The 21,804-nt window shown below is 37.5% G+C and overlaps 3 protein-coding genes across 3 annotated transcripts; 1 reads left to right on the forward strand and 2 right to left on the reverse strand.

The window, feature by feature from the left end:
- Positions 1-521: 521 nt before the first annotated feature.
- On the reverse strand, positions 522-5,540 carry LOC146717878 (uncharacterized). Its single transcript, XM_085432442.1, has 5 exons — positions 5,430-5,540; positions 3,142-3,193; positions 2,148-2,303; positions 1,819-1,914; positions 522-1,635 (listed from the first exon to the last, which is right to left on the reverse strand). The coding sequence occupies exons 3-5, from the start codon at positions 2,259-2,261 to the stop codon at positions 1,396-1,398; spliced, it is 450 nt and encodes a 149-aa protein (XP_085288568.1). The 5' UTR covers positions 2,262-2,303; positions 3,142-3,193; positions 5,430-5,540; the 3' UTR covers positions 522-1,395.
- Positions 5,541-9,170: 3,630 nt separating this feature from the next.
- Positions 9,171-16,463, forward strand: pdzd11 (PDZ domain containing 11). The gene is made up of 6 exons (XM_085432462.1): positions 9,171-9,280; positions 9,960-10,057; positions 11,986-12,126; positions 12,238-12,336; positions 14,814-14,874; positions 15,443-16,463. The coding sequence occupies exons 2-6, from the start codon at positions 9,965-9,967 to the stop codon at positions 15,475-15,477; spliced, it is 429 nt and encodes a 142-aa protein (XP_085288588.1). The 5' UTR covers positions 9,171-9,280; positions 9,960-9,964; the 3' UTR covers positions 15,478-16,463.
- A 300-nt stretch (positions 16,464-16,763) lies between these two features.
- stard14 (START domain containing 14) lies at positions 16,764-20,431 on the reverse strand. The gene is made up of 6 exons (XM_085432452.1): positions 20,068-20,431; positions 19,801-19,948; positions 19,339-19,442; positions 19,009-19,126; positions 18,862-18,914; positions 16,764-18,025 (listed from the first exon to the last, which is right to left on the reverse strand). Exons 1-6 carry the CDS (start codon positions 20,239-20,241, stop codon positions 17,819-17,821), a joined length of 804 nt encoding a protein of 267 aa, XP_085288578.1. The 5' UTR covers positions 20,242-20,431; the 3' UTR covers positions 16,764-17,818.
- Between the last annotated feature and the right edge of the window lie 1,373 nt (positions 20,432-21,804).

Raw genomic sequence — 21,804 nt, forward strand, 5'->3', positions numbered from 1 at the left:
TTTAACTGGGTGAGCGCGTACGTGTCAAGCTCAATAAATATGTTTTACCTGATGTTTATACCTGCGAAATAACTGGACGGCATGTGGGTGATGTGGGAAATTCCACCCCTCCTCATGGTAGTTTTACCTGGAACACAAACATACACTGAAAAAAATGTTTTGTTCAATTTACTCAATTTTTTTTATGACAAGTGGTTGCACGAAATAAATTTGTTTGAATCCAGAAATATTTTTTAAGTACACTGAATTTAATTTAAGCGAGTAAAACCAACATATATTTTTAAGCTACTTTAACTTAACTGTTGTGGATACGTCTTAGTCAAATATTATTAGTAAGTCCAACTAAGGTCGTGTTAAATGTACCAGAATAATTTGTTTCCTTTACACTTATGTCCCAAACTTATATTCAAATCAATCAAATTGTTAATTTCTCTCTATTTCAATTAAGTTAAGTTTACTTAAAAAATATTGCTTACCCTGATTTGTAGTTTTTAAAAACGTCAATAATGAAAACTACAACATTCTTTCACATCATTTATTAATGCAAAATTTGTTGCAAACAGAATAAGAATCCACATCTCTAAGGGAAATTGCTGCAATTTGTATAATACAAATTACAAAACTTTTGCCTATGAACTAGTAGCTTTAAAAAGCTGTATTCAAACAAAACAGAAACAACAGACAAGAGAAATGTTAACCAATGTTTCTCTTCCTCTAAAAAAGAAAAAAACAAACAAACTCCTTACATAAAAGAATAAAACACTACCAGCAGTATAATGTATCACAATTAGAAACTGATGCATCCACAAACTAACCAGTTTCAGACTTGCTGTTCTGCGATCCATATTTAGAAATTGCATTTTAATAAGGTAATTAGACTTAAAATTAAACTTGTGTTTTCCTTACTGCTTATTGACCACTGTCTTTCCATTCTAGTCCTTCCTTGAAGATTCTGAATGTTTTACATATTTTCTGACCTAACATACTCGCTTCAAAACAATTAATAGTCTTTAAAGTGTTACCAGTGTGCTGCAGTGTGGTAATCATGAATGTTTTTTTTTGTTTTTTTTATCCGGTTGAGTTAACACTGATTATACGCAGGGCAGCAGCTATAACTGAATAATTACAAAGTTGCTCTTCAAGCTACTCAAATGTACCACACGTGAAACATTCATTATTGAAAGTTAAAATGTTCAATCGAAACATAACACAGAACAAATGATGGTTGTACAAGAGTTTCACTCCTATTCACAAGAGCACCAGTCATTGGTAATTTACATAACAGCATTCTCTTGATGTGTTATTTTAGAAATCTTCCTATCCAGTAGCAATTTTGTTCTTCAGCCCAAAGACTTTGGGGGAGAGCTTTTCACCATCGAATCCCATCAACACTTTCTAAATGAATTCATAATAGTCCTTCAATTCCTTGGGGAAGGCTAGGTTTAGTGCATAGATTACTCCAAGCATCAATGCACAAGCTTGGGCCAGAGATCCAATGTTGTCCATGACTATCTCCCCTTCAACAAATATTCCAATGTCATCATAATGTCCATTTTGTCCATCCTCCCTGTTGATGACATAAATGCCCATGGTGTGCTTCTTCAGGTCTCTCTGGATATCATCTCCTTCAATGTCCTAAACATTTAATAAAAAGGTAAAAGAAAAAACAATTAACTCTACAATTAAATTCCAATCTAGTCGTTTGTGTGTGTGTGTGTGTGTGTGTGTGTGTGTGTGTGTGTAATACACACACACACAGATATCTATCTAAAAAGTGTGTGTATAGATGACTTGCTTACAATGACTTAAATGACTTACAAAGAACTCCCGAATAAGGCTTCCGTCCTCTTCACCAAGGTAGAGGCAAAGTGCCCTGAGAACTGCTTCCCTTTTCACTTTAACATCACTTTCAGCCTGTTTAAAGAGAGTTGCTGATTAAACCAATTTGGAAAAAAGAACAATGTCTGACATTCGCAATAAGTAAATTTTATCATATGTCAGTTCAAACATAGTAAATAAAATTTATATATGAAATTTCAAAATTTAGATTGCTTGGCTGGTCACCTAAAACGGCTTATTGGACTCACCAGTGACCTGCCACTTAAGACAAAAGAAATCCAAATAGAATTTGCAATATTCAGATTTACCTCTTGCATGATCTGCAAGTGGTGGGCAAGTTTCTGCCCAGAAACACGGCCCTTCTTCTGGAAAACTGTCATCAACTGAGGTGTAATTCTGTCTAACTGTGCCGCGAAGGTCATCTCCAGTTGAAGTGTTGTAATACACTGGAATTCAGCATTTACCTGTATCTCTCACACACACACACACACACACACACACACACACACACACACACAAAAAGAAGACTGGTGCTTAATCATTGGTATGATTATTTTGTTATTTCTTCATTAAATGCTACAATGCAATTGCCATCACTTCATAAAGCATGATTATCATATGGGTTAGTATACAGTGCATGAAGGATGTTACTACTGTTAATCAAAGAAGAAATGAATGGCATCAGTCCATTTAACGGGTTTAAAGGGTTTTAAAAAGCAGATATTTGTCTGTTTCAGGTGGTTGGCAACACATTTTCCTGTGCTCTTTGTCCACTGGTGGGAGTGTCTCACCTGTGAGGTCAGCGGGGCAGAACTCTGCCATCAGCAACAGAGAGCAGAGAAAATTTAGATGTGCAACTAAAAACATGCTTGCCATGTAAGCCCCAAACATCTCTGAAATTGCTCTGCAAACTTCAGAGTACTTATACTTCAGGAGTCCTGTGGGTACCGTAAAGACTCATGTATGCAAACAAACCACATTTTTTTTTTGCAATCTGATCCTTTTTCTCTTGGCTGTTTCCTTCAGGGATCACCACAGTGAATGATCCACCTCCATCTAACCCTATGCTCTGCATCCTCTTAACTCACAAGAACTAAATTCCTGTTTTTCATTTCACTTTCGCAAGTTTTTTTTTTCTTTTGTCCTGGATAAAAGAAATTTAATCATATATATTAATTGATATTAATTAATATCAATATTAACAATCACAAGAACCCTTAAGATGAGATAGATAAACTTGTCCCTGCAATACTGTGACAAATACTGTTGTGATAAATATGTAAGGAATTTGCATGTACTTACCAAAATAACACCATCTTCTTGAATAAACAGTAACACATAAGGGGAAGAAAATCTGCCAGAAAAGGAAGACAAATAAAAAAAATAAACTTTAGAAAGACAAACAATTACCGTTTCCAAGCCATTAGTGCATTACTTCATGATACTCCCTTGTAACAAAACAAATCTTACTTGTGCCTCTGTGCAAACTACAGATGGCACGATACCACTTTTTTATGTCCGATACCGATATCATAAATTTGATTATCTGCCGATGCCGATATGAATCCGATATAGTGTATTTTATAATAAATAAAACTGTTTTTATAAATATTTTGCTGCATTTTGTATAAGTTCATACTCAGTTTTAAAAACAAAACATTAAAGCTATTCTGTTATACCTGTATGCAAAAAATACACTGCACCCAAAATATTTTATACTTCAGCAATACTGATCAACCTAAAAAACTTACACCATCCTCCTTATTCAGGTATTCTAAACAGTACATAGAAATATTAAACTAACTAATAGGACTGCCAACTCCCAGCAAAAATATTAGGAAACCACCCCGCACCCTTCGCCTGATAATGCTTAATTGACGTAATCTACTTTAATGCACAGAAATCAATTATTTTTCTATAATAATTTGATTCAACATTTTTCTTCAATACAGTTGCAGACAGCGCAGACAGCGTACCTTCCCAAAGGAAAAAGTGCTATATGTACTACTATTACTAGGGCATATATTAGACTTAATATTTACTACATACAATAATGGATCTCTATACATTTAACCAGATCACCACTTTGGTAGTAAGATTTAGAATAATTATTTATTAAAAGCTAGACATTTTAAATGAGAATAAGAAAGAAATTATGTCTTTGTGTCTCCCTTTCCCTGTTAATGCCCTACCTGGCCCCCTGGCAAAACTTTGCTAGATCCGCCCCTGCACAGTTACCAGATGTCAGCTACATAGAAAAGGATCCTGGAGTTATTTGTCTCTCAGAAACAGTTCATAACTTCCCTTCAACTCATTCATGTGACCTAAAATGTAAACCTGTTTCTTCATTACCTGTTCAGCTCTAATGATTCAGTAAAAACTTCTCCTGGTTTCACCTTCATGTTTCCTTCTCACCACATATCCAAACTATCATGACCAGCAGCTATTACGGCTGTGGCTCCAGAAAACATAAGCGGATACTAGAAGTAATATTAAAAAAATTCTAGCAACAGCTTATCAAGCTTAAACGTGCTGCTGTTGTTTATCTGCCGTTTTCCTCTTTCTAGCGCAAACTGGGTGACTAACAAATGAGAGAGACTAGCGACAGAAAAGCCGATCACCTGATAATCGATCAGTTTCATGATTGAAGTAGCAACAGGAGAGGGAGGGGGGAGAATGAGGGAAGAAGTTTTAGCTGTTCAGCATGAAGACACCGAATAACTCCAGCTTTGTGTCTTTTTTCATTCTAGCTGAAGTATAAAACAAATCGCTTCCTTTCCCCCTCAATACAAAACTCCGACAGCCAGTCCAGCTGTGGCTCCATACATCGGTTGTTAAGCTCAACATGAAAATACTATGCAAACATAAAGAGATGAACTTACACACTTGCTTTACTTCTCTGTGTTAGTTTTCTCTGAGATTAAATGCAGCGGTTTGGAAGCACGTAGCGAGGCTTTAAATGCTAAACCAGACCGCTGACAGGTCTTGCACTCAACAGCTCTATCAAGTGAAGCAACTTCTTTTCTGAGTTAATTTCAGTCCTGACAAACCTCACTCTCAGTGCCTTTTGATCTCACATTTTTGGCAACCACTGAGTTATTCTCCTCCACAGTTTACAACCATTATTTTTTTCTGCACAAAAGACGTTGTGCAATGCCAATCCTACTTAATTCCTACTGCACCCCTGACTGTGCAGGTGCGTTCAGAAGCCCCCTCCCCCGCCCGACTATTCCTTAATGCCAATGTTGTGGCGGGAGGGACGATTTCTCAACTTAAAACTGCAGGCGACTGTACAGTGAACTTTACAGCTAACTACAGAGAAATTGCCTCGTTCCATAATTTGTTAGTACAAAGTGTGCCACAAGAACTAAGCTAAAAACATATGACATTTTAACGCATCAATACAATTACTCTTTTAATAGAGCAGTAGCTAATAGAGCACATAGCTAGCTTAAGTCAAATTCATGACAAAGTTCAGAGGTGTACAACTACTTAGACTTCTTTCTCCATGTGCACACGTTTTAAAGAGTCAACATGCTTTGACTGAGGTAAAAAAATAAAACAAAAACGACCGTAAAAGGTTTACTTACCGAAGCTAGACCACCTTTATATGAAGTTGTGCGATTAACTTGAGCCCGCTTGCAGCACACAAAGAGTCCGCTTCTTCAGTCCGCGTGCAAAATGGTGGCCTGTCCTAACGCATGCGCAAAATGGCCCAGCAGGAGGCTATGAAAAACATACTTAAGCATTTTGAGCTACATTTAATTAACTAAAATTAATTGGATTAAAACGCAGGGAATGTATTCTGGAGTTACTCGAATTATATATGTAGACAGGAATTACTCATTTGAATTGAAAAGATATACCAAAATATAATATGCTATATTTAAAAGGAGACAATATCACTTCTTTCAGTGTATGAGTTTAGCAGACTTTACTCCTGTTGTGGAAAAATAATCTGTTGTTACACTATCTCTTACCGTACATTACTAAATCTCCATTTGCACTATTTGCCTATTTGCACTACTCTGCCTGGTTTACACCCAATGTCATTTACCCATTATATTGTATATTGTATAGCTTTCTTGTTATATGTAAAATTGTATTGTATTTATTTAAATTTTTACTTTTTAATTATTTTACCTGCATTTTTTAATCACTCTTATATTTAAATGTTCATTTGCTATTTTATCTAGGGATTGAGAGTAACGTAGTTTCTATTCTCTGTATGTCCTGTACATGTGGCAGAATTGACAATAAAGTTGACTTTGACTTTGACTTTGATAAAATCGCGGTTGAAAGCAAAGCCTGTAGAAAAGGAGCAACACAGCATGAACAGTATTCATTCCAGCTCTGATACAAAATATGTGCACCTTGTGTACTTGGGTGTAGATACAGTGTTTCTGTGAGGCCGTATGCTGTCATGACCTCTTGTGCTACCTTACCGATCAGCTGATCATGCTTCTTTTTGTATCTTTTCATGGATACCCTTGGTACAAGAAAGCTGCTTTAATATGAGCATGAAACTGAAAACATTACAATGACCACTCCTTATCCATGTCGTTTGTGTACAGCTTGGCAAATTTTTTATGATTTGATGGAATATTCTGCACTTCACGACTTACGCAACAAACTAATTCTAATATAATTTTGGAGAATATAACAATTTATCTTATAAAAAAGATTTTATTTAAATATTTTTAAAGACAAAATCAAATTGTAGACACATGTGCCATTAAGAATGATTCATGTGCTTTTAGTTGTGCAAGAGTAACAAAATCCTGTCAACTATGATGTACTGTTTTGACAACTTCAACGATCATTTGAGAATTAGTCAAACTGAAAAAACCTGTACTGGATCAGCAGTGTTAGAACGAAGTCACGCAGGCATAATGTACTCTGATGGTAAATGGAAAGGACACCCCTCACTGTAACTTGTAAGGTTTTACACATTTGGGCATAAAATTTAAATGTGTGGTCTTTAGTTGGTCCTAAAATTAGATAAGCATAACCTCAGATAATCAACAAAACGTGACGTTTACTCTGTGTTATCACTTATTTAACAAAAACTTGGTCAAAATGCAAGAAGCAGCGTGTGAAAAACTCAGCATGCCCTAACTGCTTTCACAGGAATCAAGACTTAAAATAGCTGCCAGGTGCTGCTAATCAAACGCACTTGATTTATTGATCTTCATAAAAATCAAAGCATCTCTATAAAACAGAGGTTTTGGCAGTTTGCTGGTATGGAGCCTCCAGGTGTGTGTTAACACAATGTCAAGATGAAAAGACATCAGTGACAATCTTGCAAAGGAAATTCCTGCTCAGTCTGGGAACGGTTACGAGGTCATTTTCAAATAATTTGAAGCCCATCATTCTATAGTGAGAAAGATTATTCAGGGGTGAAAAACATTCTAGACGGCTGCTAATCGTCCCAGGACTTGACGTCTGACTAATTCCACCTGAAATCCAGACAGTGCGGTACTCAGAAACTGTAATAAAACCTGGACGCTATAGGCCTCAGTAAGCAAGGTAAGCAAGGATTATTTTTTGGGGGGGATCTCCAGGAGAAAGTCTCTTCATTCTACAAAAACCAAAAACCTAAAACATGGTTGCAGGGCTCAAGTTCTCAAATTTGCATTTGATGAAACCACATGGCTTCTTGAACAATGTCCTTTGAAGAGATGAGACCAAAGAGATGCTTAGCTATAATCCTCAGCACCACTTTTGTGTGTGGACCTCGTACTTAGTTTTTCACGCACTGCTTCTACACATTGGTTTAGTTCTCTCTTAAATAAACAATGACACACTATAACAGATCCTTTGTTGTTGCTCATCTCCCATTGTATTTACCTAATCTGAAGACCTTGGTAGGAATGATTTTGATTATGTCCTGATATATAAAAGTTTAGAATTGACAGAAGGTGGAGTTTCTTTTTTCTTTTTCTTTTTTACTATGACTTTATTTAATGTTACTTTGGTTATAATAGTACTCAAGCAATGCTCCAGCAGCAATGGAACTCTTGAAAGCGGTTTCGGTATGCTGACATATTTAAAAGACAAAAAAGAAAAGAACAAAAAAAAACTTGCCATAGTTTTGTTTATCTATCTTGCAAAGTTTCTGTGTTTTCATTCCAATCTGTCAACACGTGTTTCATTTCATTTAATTGCAATGTCCAACTTGCAGAGACCTGAAGCCTTCTTAAACCGTCTCAGTGAACAGTAAACATTGTGCATGATTTACTATCGTCAAAGTCATGTCTGAGTGCTGAAACCATTGTTAATCTACAATAATAAAAAAATTGTTCATGCTTCACTATTTGACTGAAGATAATAAATGCAGTTACAGAGTATGCACTATAAAGCTTTAGCATAATGGAGCCCATATCACGCGTCAAGTTTCTGCAAAGCAGCTTCACACAAACTTTCACACAAAGTGGGTGCATTTCGCAACACACATTTTTCACTTGGTTTTTTTTTCTGCTCAAGTTAGAAAGAAATGCAAACATATGCAACTGTAGTCACAGTTCACATTTAGAATGTGTGTGATCTTAATTTCTGATTATTTTTTCCCCACATAAGATTATATGTAAGAATATGACTATCCAGACACGGGACACGGGGACATAAATGATGAGCAAACATAATAAATATGTCTGTGTAGGTTCTCAGTCATCCATGTCATGGCAGTCTTAAAAATTTGGCTGATAGGATGATGCATATGATCACTAGTAGGTCAACTACCCCCACAGGGTCAACCACCACTAGGGGTAAAATACCTGAGACTCTCCACCTTTTAGAACTGAAGAAGGCCCTTGGAGGAGAGGTGAAACTTCTTTTTTCAAGCTCTTAACACCACAATGAATACAGAAGTTTTTGCTGCAATGATAATTATGAAACTGCAAACTTTTTTTTGGTCAGACTGCAAGATATCACCGAGGTGTTTTACTTCCCGGTTGATTTTACAGCTAGCCGCCATTAAGATCTCCATCTGCAAGAGCTTTCAGGAGGTCAATATGCTGCAAAACGTGAGCACTTGTAGGATAAAATGTGAGAGTATGTAGATTTTCTTTTTTACCTTGTAATTTTTTTCACACACGTTTTTAAAAAAAAATTGCAATGGCAGTAAATATTACAAAAAAATTGTCATGTAAATTTTTACTCATTATTCACTTTTTTTAAACTACTTACAACTTCAACTCTGTGATTAGGACCTCTGTAATCAGTGAATAAAACTGTTCAATTGCGCCCTCTCGAGTCACAAATACACGAATTCACGCGCTTTGACTTTTGTAGCTGTTCAAAAGTATTCGCGCGAATACTCCACAATGCTGTCGGACCTCTTGAAGTAACTACTCCACACCAGGAGGTGGCGATAACGCACTATAGCTGCCTGCAATTGCTTACAGCAACAAGTTCACACTGCTAGCCCTCTGACTGGCAGGTGAGATACATTTTTGTTGTTTTGTTGCAGTCATTCATGTTTTTCAATGCTAAATGATTCCAGTACCGTTATTTTAAAGTTCCTGTGATAATAATAACGCGTGTCAAAGCGCTTCCCGTTTAATAGAGCGGAGCGAGCTCGTTTACAGTTAAACAGTAAGCTAATCGTTGTGCTAGCTCGTGATGCGTTTGTATGTTATTGCTGTATGAAACTGTCCACTGTGAGATCATTTCACACGTTTATTTTATCTCGCTTCTTCCCCGTGATCCACATGCGTATTTTTTTAAAGGTATTTCTAAGTGTTAGCCATATAACGTCCCTATTCGGACTTGGTGGCTAACCTGTTACAGAGTTGTGAACGCAGCTGTGTTTTAGCTGATGTTTTGGTCTTCTCTGGTCTTTATGCCTTATCTAAAAATGATACATACAAAACCGGGTGTAATAATGTGGGTACATTAATGCCAAACCCCGGTGAATGAAGGCATTGCAGTCATGGAATAGGGACTGACATATTGACTTGAAGTTACGTGTCCGAAACCACAACACAATAGATACACCTGAGCCCTTTAAATCAGCGGTCTGGATTTCAGGGATTTCCCTTTAATTTGTATCAAGCAGTCCAGTGCATCCGTAGTTCATAACAATGAACTGCTATTCTCTTCTCGGTGGGGAATTTTAGCAACCATGGACCAGAAAATTCCCTACGACGATTACCAGCTGCCAGTGGTATTCCTGCCTTCTTATGAGAACCCACCTGCATGGATACCTCCACAGGAGGTATGGCAGATATTAATCCAACTAACCTTTGTGCTTAAATCATGTGCTAAACATTGTGTACCTTATTATATAGTGTATATTTTTATTTTATTTTATTTATGTATTCAACTTTAGTTACGATTTATAAGTTGTGCTTTATTTTTTGGCTGCTCTTACAGTGCCGAAAATTGTATTTGCCCCCTTACTGATTTCTGACTTTAGACCTGTTGAATCAAGAAATCACTTAAATAGAAGCCATCTGACAAAGAGAAGTGGGCCTAACGATCTTAACTAAAAAGCAAAAAGTCATCATCTAAAGAAGCTCAAGAAGAGATGAAAAACAAAATAATTGACATTGATCAGTCTGGAAAGAGGTACAAAGCCATTTTAAGGTTCTGGTACTCCAGTGTACCACGGTGAGAATTATCGACAAATGGGAGAAGGCATGCAACTGTGGTGAACCTTCTGAGGAGGGGCTGACCAAGAGTGCACTGATGGCTCATCCAAGAGGTCACAAAAGAACCCAGAACAACATTTAAAAGACTGCAGGCCTCACTTGGCTCAGTTAAGGTCAAAGGTCACGATTAAACAATAAGAAAGGAGAAAACCACTGCTGACTAAAAAGAACACAAAGGCTTGTTTCACATTTGCCATAAAATATTCTTCATGATCCCCAAGACTTTTGGGAAAATGTTGTATGGGCTAATGAGACAAAAACGGAACTTTTTGGAAGGTTTGTCTCTTTACATCTGTCATAAACTAGCAAATCATTTCATAAAAAGCACATCATACCAACAGTCAAACATAGTGGTGGTAGTGTAAATGTCTGAGGCTGCTTTGCTGCTTCAGGAGCTAAACGATGTACTGTAATTGATAGAACCATGAATTCTTCTCTCCACCAGAGAACCCTGAGAGAATGAACAGCCATTAGTCTGTGTACCTGCTAGAGCAAACTTGGGTTATTTAGTAAGATGATGAAACACTCCAGTAAGTCTAACTCTGAGTGGTCCACAAAGAGTGCAAGAGTGAGTCAAAGTTCCTTTACAGTAATGTGAAAGACCCATTGCCAGTTATCATAAACACTTAATTGCACTTCTTGCTGCCAGGGGTGGCACAACCAGTTATTGGGTTTAGGAGGTATCTACTTTTTCACACAGGGCCTTTTTGATATATGACATCATAATCAGATATGCATTTTGTGCTTGGGTTATCTTTCAGTAGCTGTTGCATGTTAAAAATTGTTTCATGTTCTAAAATATGAAGGTGTCACAATTATGGGGGGAAAAAGAAATCAGGAAGTGGCAAATACTTTTTCACAGCGCTGTACCTAAAATATCTACTGGTAATTTTACTGAATACTATTAAGTTTATCTGAGAGTCACAAAGATTCTTGGAGTTTTTTTTCTTGCTACTGCTTTTTGTAGCTTTTAATGGCATCTTCCAGGCCAAGGAATGGGGCTGCCCAATGTAATGTGATAGGTGGTCACATACAGGTTGTAACCTGCAGGTGCATGCACAGTCCTTGTGTCTCCTTGAGGCTTTTCTGTCTGTCATGGTTTCGTAGTTGGCGCCTTTAACTTCTTTTTTTCAGTTAGTGTTTGGGTTTCAGTGAGTTCATGAAGCCTGTCTTATATGCGTTTGGAAATCTGACAAGCAAAGAGGTGTTGGCGCCTGACTGCAAAGGTCAGGACTGTGCAATACCATTAAATGTGCTACAGAAAGCAAATGGGTGGATATTTTTTGTGAATGTTTTTATTTAGATTTTATTATCCCAAAGGAAATACCTTTTTTGTTGTTGTTGTTGCTGATCTGCTTATTTTCCAAACAGGTCATGCTGAATATGTTGAATATGATGCTTGACTCTTATCACATTGTTTTTAAGGCAGAAGAAGCAAACTTAAAGAAGCTAAATATTGCTGGCTGTTCTTCTTCTCTTGGTTCATTTTTAGCGGGTTCATCATCCTGACTATAACAATGAGCTCACACAGTTTCTGCCTCGCACCATTGTGTTGAAGAAGCCTCCAGGAGCGCAGCTGGGCTTCAATATCCGTGGTGGGAAAGCTTCACAGTTAGGGATCTTTATATCCAAGGTGCGTGCACAGTCCTGGTTATTAATGTGGGGTTGTTTTTTTTCTTGCTGTGCTGCTGACTATTTGTTTGCCTATTTTTAATCAATTTAAATCATTTCTGTGTGCTGGCAGGTGGTCCCAGATTCAGACGCCCACAGAGCAGGGCTACAGGAGGGAGACCAGGTTCTTTCAGTGAATGATGTTGATTTCCAAGACATAGAGCACTCAAGAGTAAGTCGAGGCTGAATTTCAAACAGGCTTTATTCAACACATTGTCTCCAGCACACACTTACATATTGAAATCTACTCTATTCATAAATCTGATTTAGTTTAGGTGTATTTCTATTCATGTATGTACAAGAATAACAAATAGCTTCACATACTATGCTGTGCTCTTTAATCTTCAATATAGTCAGAACATATTCAAGGCGGGGTTGCTCAAGTAAACCTATAATGGTGATCACGATAATAATTTTTTGTGTCAATATCAAGCTCACTATTACAAAAAGTAAGTCAACTTTAATTTGGGGGAGTGCGGTATAGGATAATCTAGACATATTGTTTTATTTGTATTTCAAAATTTCAAGAGTTGAAAAAAACTGATACCTATACCCGGGAAAATACTTGATATTGGATACCCTTTTATATACTGTGGGTGAGATTTTTACCCTATTCTGCAACAACAAGAGTATCAGCAATGAGGTAAATTATTAAATTAAATCTAAGTTAGATTTAAAAATATAAGTATTTGAGACAACATTTAGAGATTTTATTCATTTTATTCATTTTTAATTTATTTTCAGAAATATCCCTACACCCTCATTGTTATTTGGTTGAATGTCTCTTAGCAAGTTGCACCTCAACCAGATGCTTTTTATTATTCTTGGATTATTAGTTACACACTCATTCACACATTGTGGCTATACTTGTAAAACAAACTTAACCCTGTCATGAATGTGGTCCTGTTCTTGAATTATTCTGACGGGATATTTGACCACTGTTCTTGGCGGAATTGGAGTTCATTTTTACCATTAAAAATTACCATGACATTTATACTCACAATGAGCATTATATACAAGTGCATCTCAAAACATTTGAATATTACAAAAAAAAAGTTCATTTGTTTTTGTACCTTCATTCAAAAAATGATGGATTATAACTCATGAAAATCAGAAGTCCACTATCTCAAATTAGTAGAATATTTCAGATCAAAAAAGGATTTGGAATCTTACTATGTCCAGTTTCTGAAAAGTGTGTTCACCTATTCTTTCAGTACTTGGACAATGCTCTGTTTCCATGATTTACTACATCAGTGCAGTGTGACATGGAGGTGATCAGTTTGTGGCACTGCGGAGGTGTTACTGAAGCCCCTGGTTGGCCTGATGGTGTCCTTCAGCTCGTCTGTGTTTTTGTGTTGGGTGTTTGTTATCTTCCTTTTGACAGTATGCCATTGATTCTCTGTGGGATTCAGGTCAGGCGAGACGGCTGGTTATTCAAGCACAGCAATAACATGGTGAGCAAACCATTTGGTAGTTTTGGCATCGTGGGCAGGTGTTAAGTCCTGCTGTAAAAGGAAATTGGCATCTCCATGAATCTTGCCGGCAGTTGGAAGCATCAAGTGCTCTAAAATGTCTTCTTTCAGAGTCTAGGAACTTGATTTCGAAATGAAACAAAAAAAATTTCATGTGAAAAACTTCGAACTAAGCTTTGAACTGATGTCAAAGCTGCTCCTGATGCACTGACACCAGCCTCAGTCCACTCCTTGTGAAGGTCTCCCACCTTCTGGGATGGAGTTATCCTGACAGTCCTCTCAAAGCTGCGGCCATCCCTGCTTGTGGATACTTTCCCACCATGTCATATTTTTTTTTCCCCAGCCAGGTTTCCATTGATATGCTTTGACACAGCACCGACCAGCCAGTCTTTTCAGCACTGGCCTTCTGTGGTTTGCCCTCGTCATGGAAGGCTGTCAGTCAGCAGACTTCCCCGTGATTGTGGTTGCATGAACTGAACGAGATCAAGAAATGCACCTTATTTGTACTATTTGAACCATAATTTGTTCAAACTGAAATTGAAATATTGTTGTAGTTTGAGATGGTGGATTTCTGATTTTCATGAGCTGTAAAGCCATAATGATCAAAATCAAAACAAAAGAGGCTTGAAACTTTTTTTCCTGCATATTTTTTTTCAAGCATGAATGACTTTCTAGAAGAGAATTAAAGTGTAAGCCATTCTGGCCATAATCAAACCGCTGTGAGAATGATGACGCACTAGATGCACCATAATTGTTTTGTGTTCTGTTTTGTTTGTTTAAAATCAGCAATGCTTGAGGAGATGTACATTTTGCTTTTATTTTGAAAAATTCAGTTCCTGTTGCAGCATGTAAATATTTGGACATAATGTGTAAATATTAGCTTTTAAAAAAAAAAAAAATTTTGACATGCAAATGCATGTTGTAGCATTAATGTGCAAATACAGAAAGCATCTACTCACAGATGATTTCTGTATTTGGAAACTTGTCAGGAGGACAGGTTTTTGCTTGTCCTCCTGATCTATCTGCTCTTCCAGTGAAACAGCAGATCTCATACTAAAAAAACGCAAGATTAGGTGGAGCCAAATGTTGCAGTTTTCTTTTTGTTCCATATCTTGTTCATCACAACATTGCATTATATTTTCTGTTTAAGATCATGGATAATGTTTGTCTTCTTCAGGCTGTAGAGATTCTGAAAACTGCGCGAGAAATCCTGATGAGGGTTCGCTTCTTTCCCTACAGTAAGCGTTGGTTTACTCGATTGTATCAGGAGCATGCTGACAACCTAAAAAACCATTTATGTCAACATGTGTTTTTATCTCAACTGTTAAGATGTTTTAGAGAGATGAAGTAAGAAAGAAAAAAAATGTTTTCCTGCAGAATTTGTGTTCATGGGTAGAGATCTTGTAAGATATTATTTTAAGACAGATCTACACTTAATGTCCTTAAATGTCTGAGTCTTGTTTTGCTGTTAGGTTAAGTAAAAGAAATGCTCAGAAGAAACTGTTGTGCTCACTTTGGCTTTGAAAGCAGGTTTTAGTCTGTGCCTTTTACTATTCCTCAGTGTGCTAATACAGCATGAGTTATATATTTAAAACATGCTGAATTTTGCAAGAATTTGAGCATTGTCAGTATGCATCGTGCCATCATAATAATAAGATTATCATCTGGCTTATCTGAGTGCAAAAACAAAAGACAATAAAAACTTTAAAGCAGTAAAAACTTTGAGCTATGTCATACTGATACAGAAATGTATAACAGTGTCCATGTCAGTACTCAAATGGTGTCCTTTGTGTGTTGTTTTATCAGACTACCAACGGCAGAAGGAGAGGACCGTACACTAGATGGCAGCAGAGAGAGAGACAAAGACAGAAGGATACTTTACTGCACTTCACTAACATCCTCCCACACACTCTGGCCTCCATTCTGTCTCAGCTCAAAGATGACTAATGCATGACTAACAATCTCATTCAGTCTTTCATGTAAGGAAAATATACATGACGTTAAAGACTGAGTTTCATAGATACTCCTTTCTGCATGCTTCACATGATGAACTCTACTTCGATTGAACATATGGTTAGGAAGTTGTTTCTATGCAGAGCTTTTTTTAAGACTATAAACTAGATTTTACACTATAAATTATAGAACAGATAAATAATAAATATTTTCTAGTCAAGCAAAGGATTTAAAGATGACCTTTCCCATGTTTCCTCAAGCCCTGTTATGATATTTCTGCAGATGTTTGCATATGTGTGGACTAAACCACCATCACTTGATATGAGTTATGGTCACCCGACCTCTGTTGAATTTATGAATATATTGCACAATGCTGTTTTTTCATATTTAGTAAAGATTTGTAATTGTGTACGAAATGCTAAGTGATGTAAATATACATTTCAGTCACTGCTACTGAGGGCTTTGGTACTTCTATGTTCCATGCACGAGTTTTACATAAACTGCGCCTGAGCTGATTTAATGCTGTTGCATAAACTATGTGTCTGAGGTGCCAAATGGTTTACGAGCATGGCTTGTAACGTGCTATTAAAGTGCATAACATTTATCGTAGCGTAGTGGTAAAGCTTGTAATGGGGTGTTATCTGTGAGGAGGCACCAATGTTTGCAGGTTTAATTCAAACCAAAGACAGTCTGGTGCTTTCATAATTTTGGCCTGCATGGTTCAAGATGTGCATAGTCAGTAAAATCTGCAGATCCAACCTCTGGCTGCAAATTAAATCTGCATACAATGGAACATTCATAGAAAACAGTTGAATGCCTCTGGATCTTAGTGCATTATGCATTCATACAATAAACTGTACGTTAATAGCTACCAGTTTCATCGAGGTATTGTCTTTATTTCTGCACACTGATCATTTTTATGTAAAAAATTTGTTTGAATGGGTTCAGTATTTGCATTTTTTTTTTTATAGAGGTTACGATTACAAAAATCAAGCTCGACTCCTTGACCTTTTCTAGTGTTTGGCTTTGTGCACTTGAAGAACTGGAACCAAAGCTAGAGAAGGACCGGTTTGTTCTGGTGCAAGTAGCAAAACTTGTTTCATCCTTGAAGTCAGTTTCTCTTGAAACTGATTGACTGCATTCCTTTTATTTGACAATTACAATGAGTACAAAAGCTTGTTAACCTTAAGGTTTATTTGAAAAAGAAAACAGAAAAGAAGGAATGCCTTGTAACATTGTTATCATTAAATAGTTTAATATGAAAAAAAAGTCAACCTACAGGGGCTTCATCCCAGGCCATTACTTCATCAATTTACATCAACTTGAAATAAATAAATAAAAAAGCCTTTATGGTCATTCCAATCCTTCAGGTCAACTGATATTCAACTAACAAAATACAATAATTCTGTGTGTATTGTGACTTGGCAATACAACCTAACTGGGAGTTCACTTCAGTGCCTTCCTTGTGGACCAATGAAACTCTACCATTTGTAATAATTTACAATGCAAACACCTTGGTTGCACAACGTCTGAGTAAAGGCAACACACCTTCAAAAAGAGCCTTCCTAATTACAAACCTAAAGACAACCTGCCCCACAAGTTGCTACCTGTACATTATGCTGTGAACATATTAACAAAACCGTGTTTAAGTATAAATTATCACAACGTTACCATCGTTCTGTGTCGACTACAACCCCAAATGAAGATAAAGTGAGCTGAAACAGTTTCAGCTGTTTTCAGACCCGATTCCTTTGCAATATTCTGAAGAGACGTTAGTGTCACAATTCTCCACAGGTGTTTGCCAACTTTCTAATCTTATTTCTATTCACAGTCACTAATAATGACCTGCTAGAAGTCAAGTATATTTCCCTTTCTTCCACTTAAAATTTGTTCATGTAGCTGCAGCTAAAGATCGACTGTCTTTGGTCCAATTGTAAATGTAGTATTGCAAATGTGTCACATTCAAACCCCAAAACCTCTAACCCTGTACAGTGGAAGTTAGCTTAGCTCAACACAGACTGAGGTGATGGCAACTTGATCTGTGCTCATTTCCATCTTGTCAGACAGTTGTAAACACTTCATGCTCTTGCTCATCCTCGAAGGCACACCGATTTAGAACTGGAGGATCTTGGTTACATCACAGAGAGCCGGAGACCTCAAGTCCATCTACAGTCCACCTCTCAATCTCTCCGTCTTTGTCCACCTTTCCTCCCATCACTATCATTCAATTTAGCTGCTGTCCTCCCCTTCGTTAGCATCCAGCTTTGAGCTTTCATCCACATTTTCCAGTGAGTCTGCTCTCTGAATTGACAGCTCAGCGGGGTCCATCATGGGAAGGGTGTTCTGCTCTGGGTGCAGCCAGGGCTTCAAATCGGGGGAATTCTGACTTTTCCAGTTTGAGTATTCCTGTCCCGCCTTGTGCACACTCTTCATTACCTAAAAAGAGAAGCGATGATGCAATTGTTAAAGGACTGCTGCACTCCTCCATTCTCAGTCAACAAAGCTGAAGATAAAGATGGTCATAAAACACTGCGTGGTAGATTACATGGCAAGTAATCTAGTTCTTCAAACAAAACTGAGTATGTAGAGAGAAGGTTTAAATTTTGTTTGCCTATGTAGGTTTTTAAATGGATACACTTCTAAAGTCTTTTAAATAAGGTGTTTTGAACGCCTGGTTTTATAATGGTTGTATGCATTTTTTAGACATCGGTAGATTTGATGGTGTAAAGCAATTTAAGTTGTTCTTTTACCCATTTCCAGTCAGATTTATGTGACCTGGAGATACCATATGAAATACTTTCACGCAGACTTTTAGAAATACTTTTCTTGCTGTTGTTCTTGTCTCATTGATAGTTTCTCTCTCTCTCTCACACACACACACACACACACATGTGGATACACTTTGGTCTAAATAGTTTTAATCTACGGAAAATATGAAACTTGGGTTCTTCCAGGAGGGTGACTGACAGCTTAAGCTGAGATTCTACTTTGTCAGCAGCCTTGTCAGGACAGGCCCTTAAATTGTTTCTATGGTTACCATTGTCACTTAAGACACGTGAAACTTTCCCCCTCCCTTATGAGTGTGCACATGTACACACACACACCCCTCTTGCACGTTTAAAAACCCTTGTGAAAACACACCTAGACTGTCACAGATGCCGATACTGTGCTTATGGATTTAACCATATCACTTACAGCTCTGATGTTTACTACAGGTGAACAAATGTTTAGCAGGAAATGGTCTGTGGAAGTGGTTGTGAATCATTACATACCTTAGGAGCAAGAACTTGGGATGCTTTGTTCACCACCCACTTTGGGAGAGAGCCTAGAAGACACACATTCATCGTAAGAACGCTGCAGAAATGAATCAAGAACTCTAAGTTTGAATGGAACAAAGTAATTGTTGCATATAGTTTTACCTTTGGGGTCTGCTTGTGAAAGATATGTAAAAATGCAACTATTTGGTCCCGTGGCCTTGATATAATACCCCGTCTGGATGGAAACGGCTCTTACGAGGTTGCTGCGAGGAGGGAATTTCTATAATTCAAGGAAAACATTTGCAGAATAATAAGGAACACTATACATTTTTATGGTACTTCTGCACAATGTGACAATGGATAAGGCTAGCTTTAAAAACAATAAATCAGTGCACACATAACAGGACAAAGAGGTGTCAAAGACATGTACAAACAGTATGTGTAGAGGCAATGGTTGCTATGTATCTTGAGTGGATGTAGGAGGTGGCGTACCGGGTGTTTGACTGAGAAGTTAACCATGATGTACTCGTCATCTGTGACCTGCCACGAGCGCAGTGTCACAACATCTCTGTTCTTTAATGGAATTGGACAACGCCCTGCAGAAGGCCAAAATAATAAATAAATAAATAAATAAATAAATAAATAAATAAATAAATAAATAAAGACATAAAGACATAAATAATGTTATACTTTGGCAAGCTTTCTCTGTTAGTTCAGTATTTAGGCTCAACAAGTTTGCCCTTATTATGGCAATAAATACACTGGTGTAACAAGAGGCCATAGATGAGATGAGTCTTCATAGATGAGAGCTGAATCAAGTATATACACACACACACACACACACACACACTTGTAGTTATTGTATCAGCAAACACAAGATCTCACATCTAATCAGGCCCACACCAAACCACAAACACACACAGAGCATTGCAAGTGATAAGAGTGCTCACTCACATGAGTAGTAGCCCACATCAGCATTAGCAGAGAGCCGGGCAATGTCAAAACTCTCCTGCATAGTTACATCCCACTTCTTGCGGTACCGGCTGTCGTGAAGGACGTCGAACATGGTAGCAGCTGACACATCATTAACTATCATTTTACACTGAGGAAAACATACAGAGGGTTACAGGACACCACCCACATAGCACGACAGCCTAATAAAACTGATTTATTTTTCAAACGGTATTATAGTTTTTAGATTTGGTGCTAAAGCAAACTCACCTTCATCTTGTGGACTTTAGGTACGTGATTTCCTTTATTCACAGCGCGCACCTCGATCCACACTTGCATCCCATTGTTGTCATACTTATTTTGCCAGTTGTCGGTTGCTAAACACTGTTTTTTGAAGTCAACAAAGACCGCCTCATCGGGTAAAATATTCGAAACCCGAGACATATTCGTCTGTTTTAAAAGAAGCCTTTCTTCTTAAAGAGGAAAAAGAAAAATAATATCCTTCAATCTGATCGCCCCCAGAAAAGTTCAGTCTCTCTGTGCTTTTCCACGGACGAGATTTAAAGCTTCTGCCGACGTGGTGCCCTCGGTGAGAGAGATATATGTCTGCTGATCACCTGTCCAGTTGAGCAAGATTTTTGTGTTGAATTCCTGAGCCATTCCTTCAAACACCTCTCCCGCTGACGTAGAGGTTACTTCCTGAAACCAGGTGTGCGTAAAGGGAAAAAAAAGGTGTGCCCCGCCCTCAGCTGTCAGTGCAGCTACTATAGGTCGAAACTTTAACTAAACTTAAAAAGTATTTTTAGAAAAGAGCAGCCTTACTGGGTGTTATTCTGAGTAAGTATTAACAATACAAACAGGGGTGCACTCACAGTACTCTGCGCATTGTGGGCGGATCAGGGGAGTGGGTAGGTGAGAATTGCTCAGCGTCGATCCATTCTGAGTATCATCACGACTGTGAAAACTAAACAAAAGCACACCTCTAGTAAACTATGAGTGGAATGTTTAAAAAAAAATCTGATTTTCACACTTATATTTGATAGTGGCATTACAGTCTGAACCATTTAGGCTTCTTTGGTTCAAATTAGACCTAGTCTACATTGAATTCCTGACTAAATTGAGCAAATTGAAAGTGTCTTTTCACATGGATATTTAGGGATGTACGGCCTGTCTCATCTTGAAAAAACAAAACACCCAACTCTACCACGTGCAAGCAAAACAGGTTTTGAAATCTGTTGAAGAATTTGTTTTATCCACTTATTTAGCAGAAAGTAATGGATGGATGGCTTTTCTTATTCAGCCAGTATCCTAGACTTGTATCCAACCCAAAGAGCAAATCTTATATAGTACAATTAGGTGAAGATCTCCAATGAGAAAAAGTTTTTTTGTAAAAGACTAGGCTTAACCCACGTCTGGGAAAAGCAGTCATCTGAAGCAGTGAGGACTGTGCACCATGAATATAGGATGCAGAAAAAGATGGTTCTTCTTACTGTACCAACATCCTAACACCAAGTCTTAAGCCCCCAACAGCCCTTAGAACACGTCTGTTGAAAATGCAAGCTGAGATTTGTTAGTGTTGTACCAAAGCTGTGTTCAAGTATTGCATAAAGTATTATTAAGAAATGTCTCTCTACTGCATACAACTTGGAATAAGTGAAGGTTTTTCCAGAACCTTCTGCTCTGGACACATAATACTCAAGGATGAGAGTAATAATCTATCTGTAGCAGGATTATTGGAAATAAAATTTCATTTACATTCTTTAGTTAGATATTAGCAGATTTGTGCAATGCAGTGTCATGCTCACATTTGACCACACCTAACTGTTATAACATTTTACAACTGTGATGTGTTACATAGTTTCAATGGTGACGTGTGACACACCTATGTATAACCGGCTCAGGTGCTGTGACTCATTTAGAACTTTATTAACCTCCTAGGACCTGGCGTTCACATATGTGGACATCACATTTTGGGTTAGTTAGACCAAAATACTCAATTTTGCTCTA

This window comes from Copadichromis virginalis, linkage group LG2 (assembly GCF_057382275.1).
Source record: "Copadichromis virginalis isolate Kocher_CV1m ecotype Utaka linkage group LG2, C_Virginalis_male_GT1.1, whole genome shotgun sequence".
Taxonomy (NCBI): domain Eukaryota; kingdom Metazoa; phylum Chordata; class Actinopteri; order Cichliformes; family Cichlidae; genus Copadichromis; species Copadichromis virginalis.

Coding starts and splice junctions, on each gene's coding strand:
- stard14 (XM_085432452.1), bottom strand. CDS start 20,241: ATGTCTCGGGTTTCGAATATTTTACCCGATGAGGCGGTCTTTGTTGAC. Junction 18,915..19,008: donor TTCACAAGCAGACCCCAAAG/GTAAAACTATAT, acceptor TGTGTCTTCTAG/GCTCTCTCCCAAAGTGGGTG. Junction 18,026..18,861: donor CCCAAGTTCTTGCTCCTAAG/GTATGTAATGAT, acceptor TTCTCTTTTTAG/GTAATGAAGAGTGTGCACAA.
- LOC146717878 (XM_085432442.1), bottom strand. CDS start 2,261: ATGACCTTCGCGGCACAGTTAGACAGAATTACACCTCAGTTGATGACA. Junction 1,915..2,147: donor ACTTGCAGATCATGCAAGAG/GTAAATCTGAAT, acceptor CTCTTTAAACAG/GCTGAAAGTGATGTTAAAGT. Junction 1,636..1,818: donor GCCTTATTCGGGAGTTCTTT/GTAAGTCATTTA, acceptor TTAAATGTTTAG/GACATTGAAGGAGATGATAT.
- pdzd11 (XM_085432462.1), top strand. CDS start 9,965: ATGGACCAGAAAATTCCCTACGACGATTACCAGCTGCCAGTGGTATTC. Junction 10,058..11,985: donor CATGGATACCTCCACAGGAG/GTATGGCAGATA, acceptor GTTCATTTTTAG/CGGGTTCATCATCCTGACTA. Junction 12,127..12,237: donor TAGGGATCTTTATATCCAAG/GTGCGTGCACAG, acceptor GTGTGCTGGCAG/GTGGTCCCAGATTCAGACGC.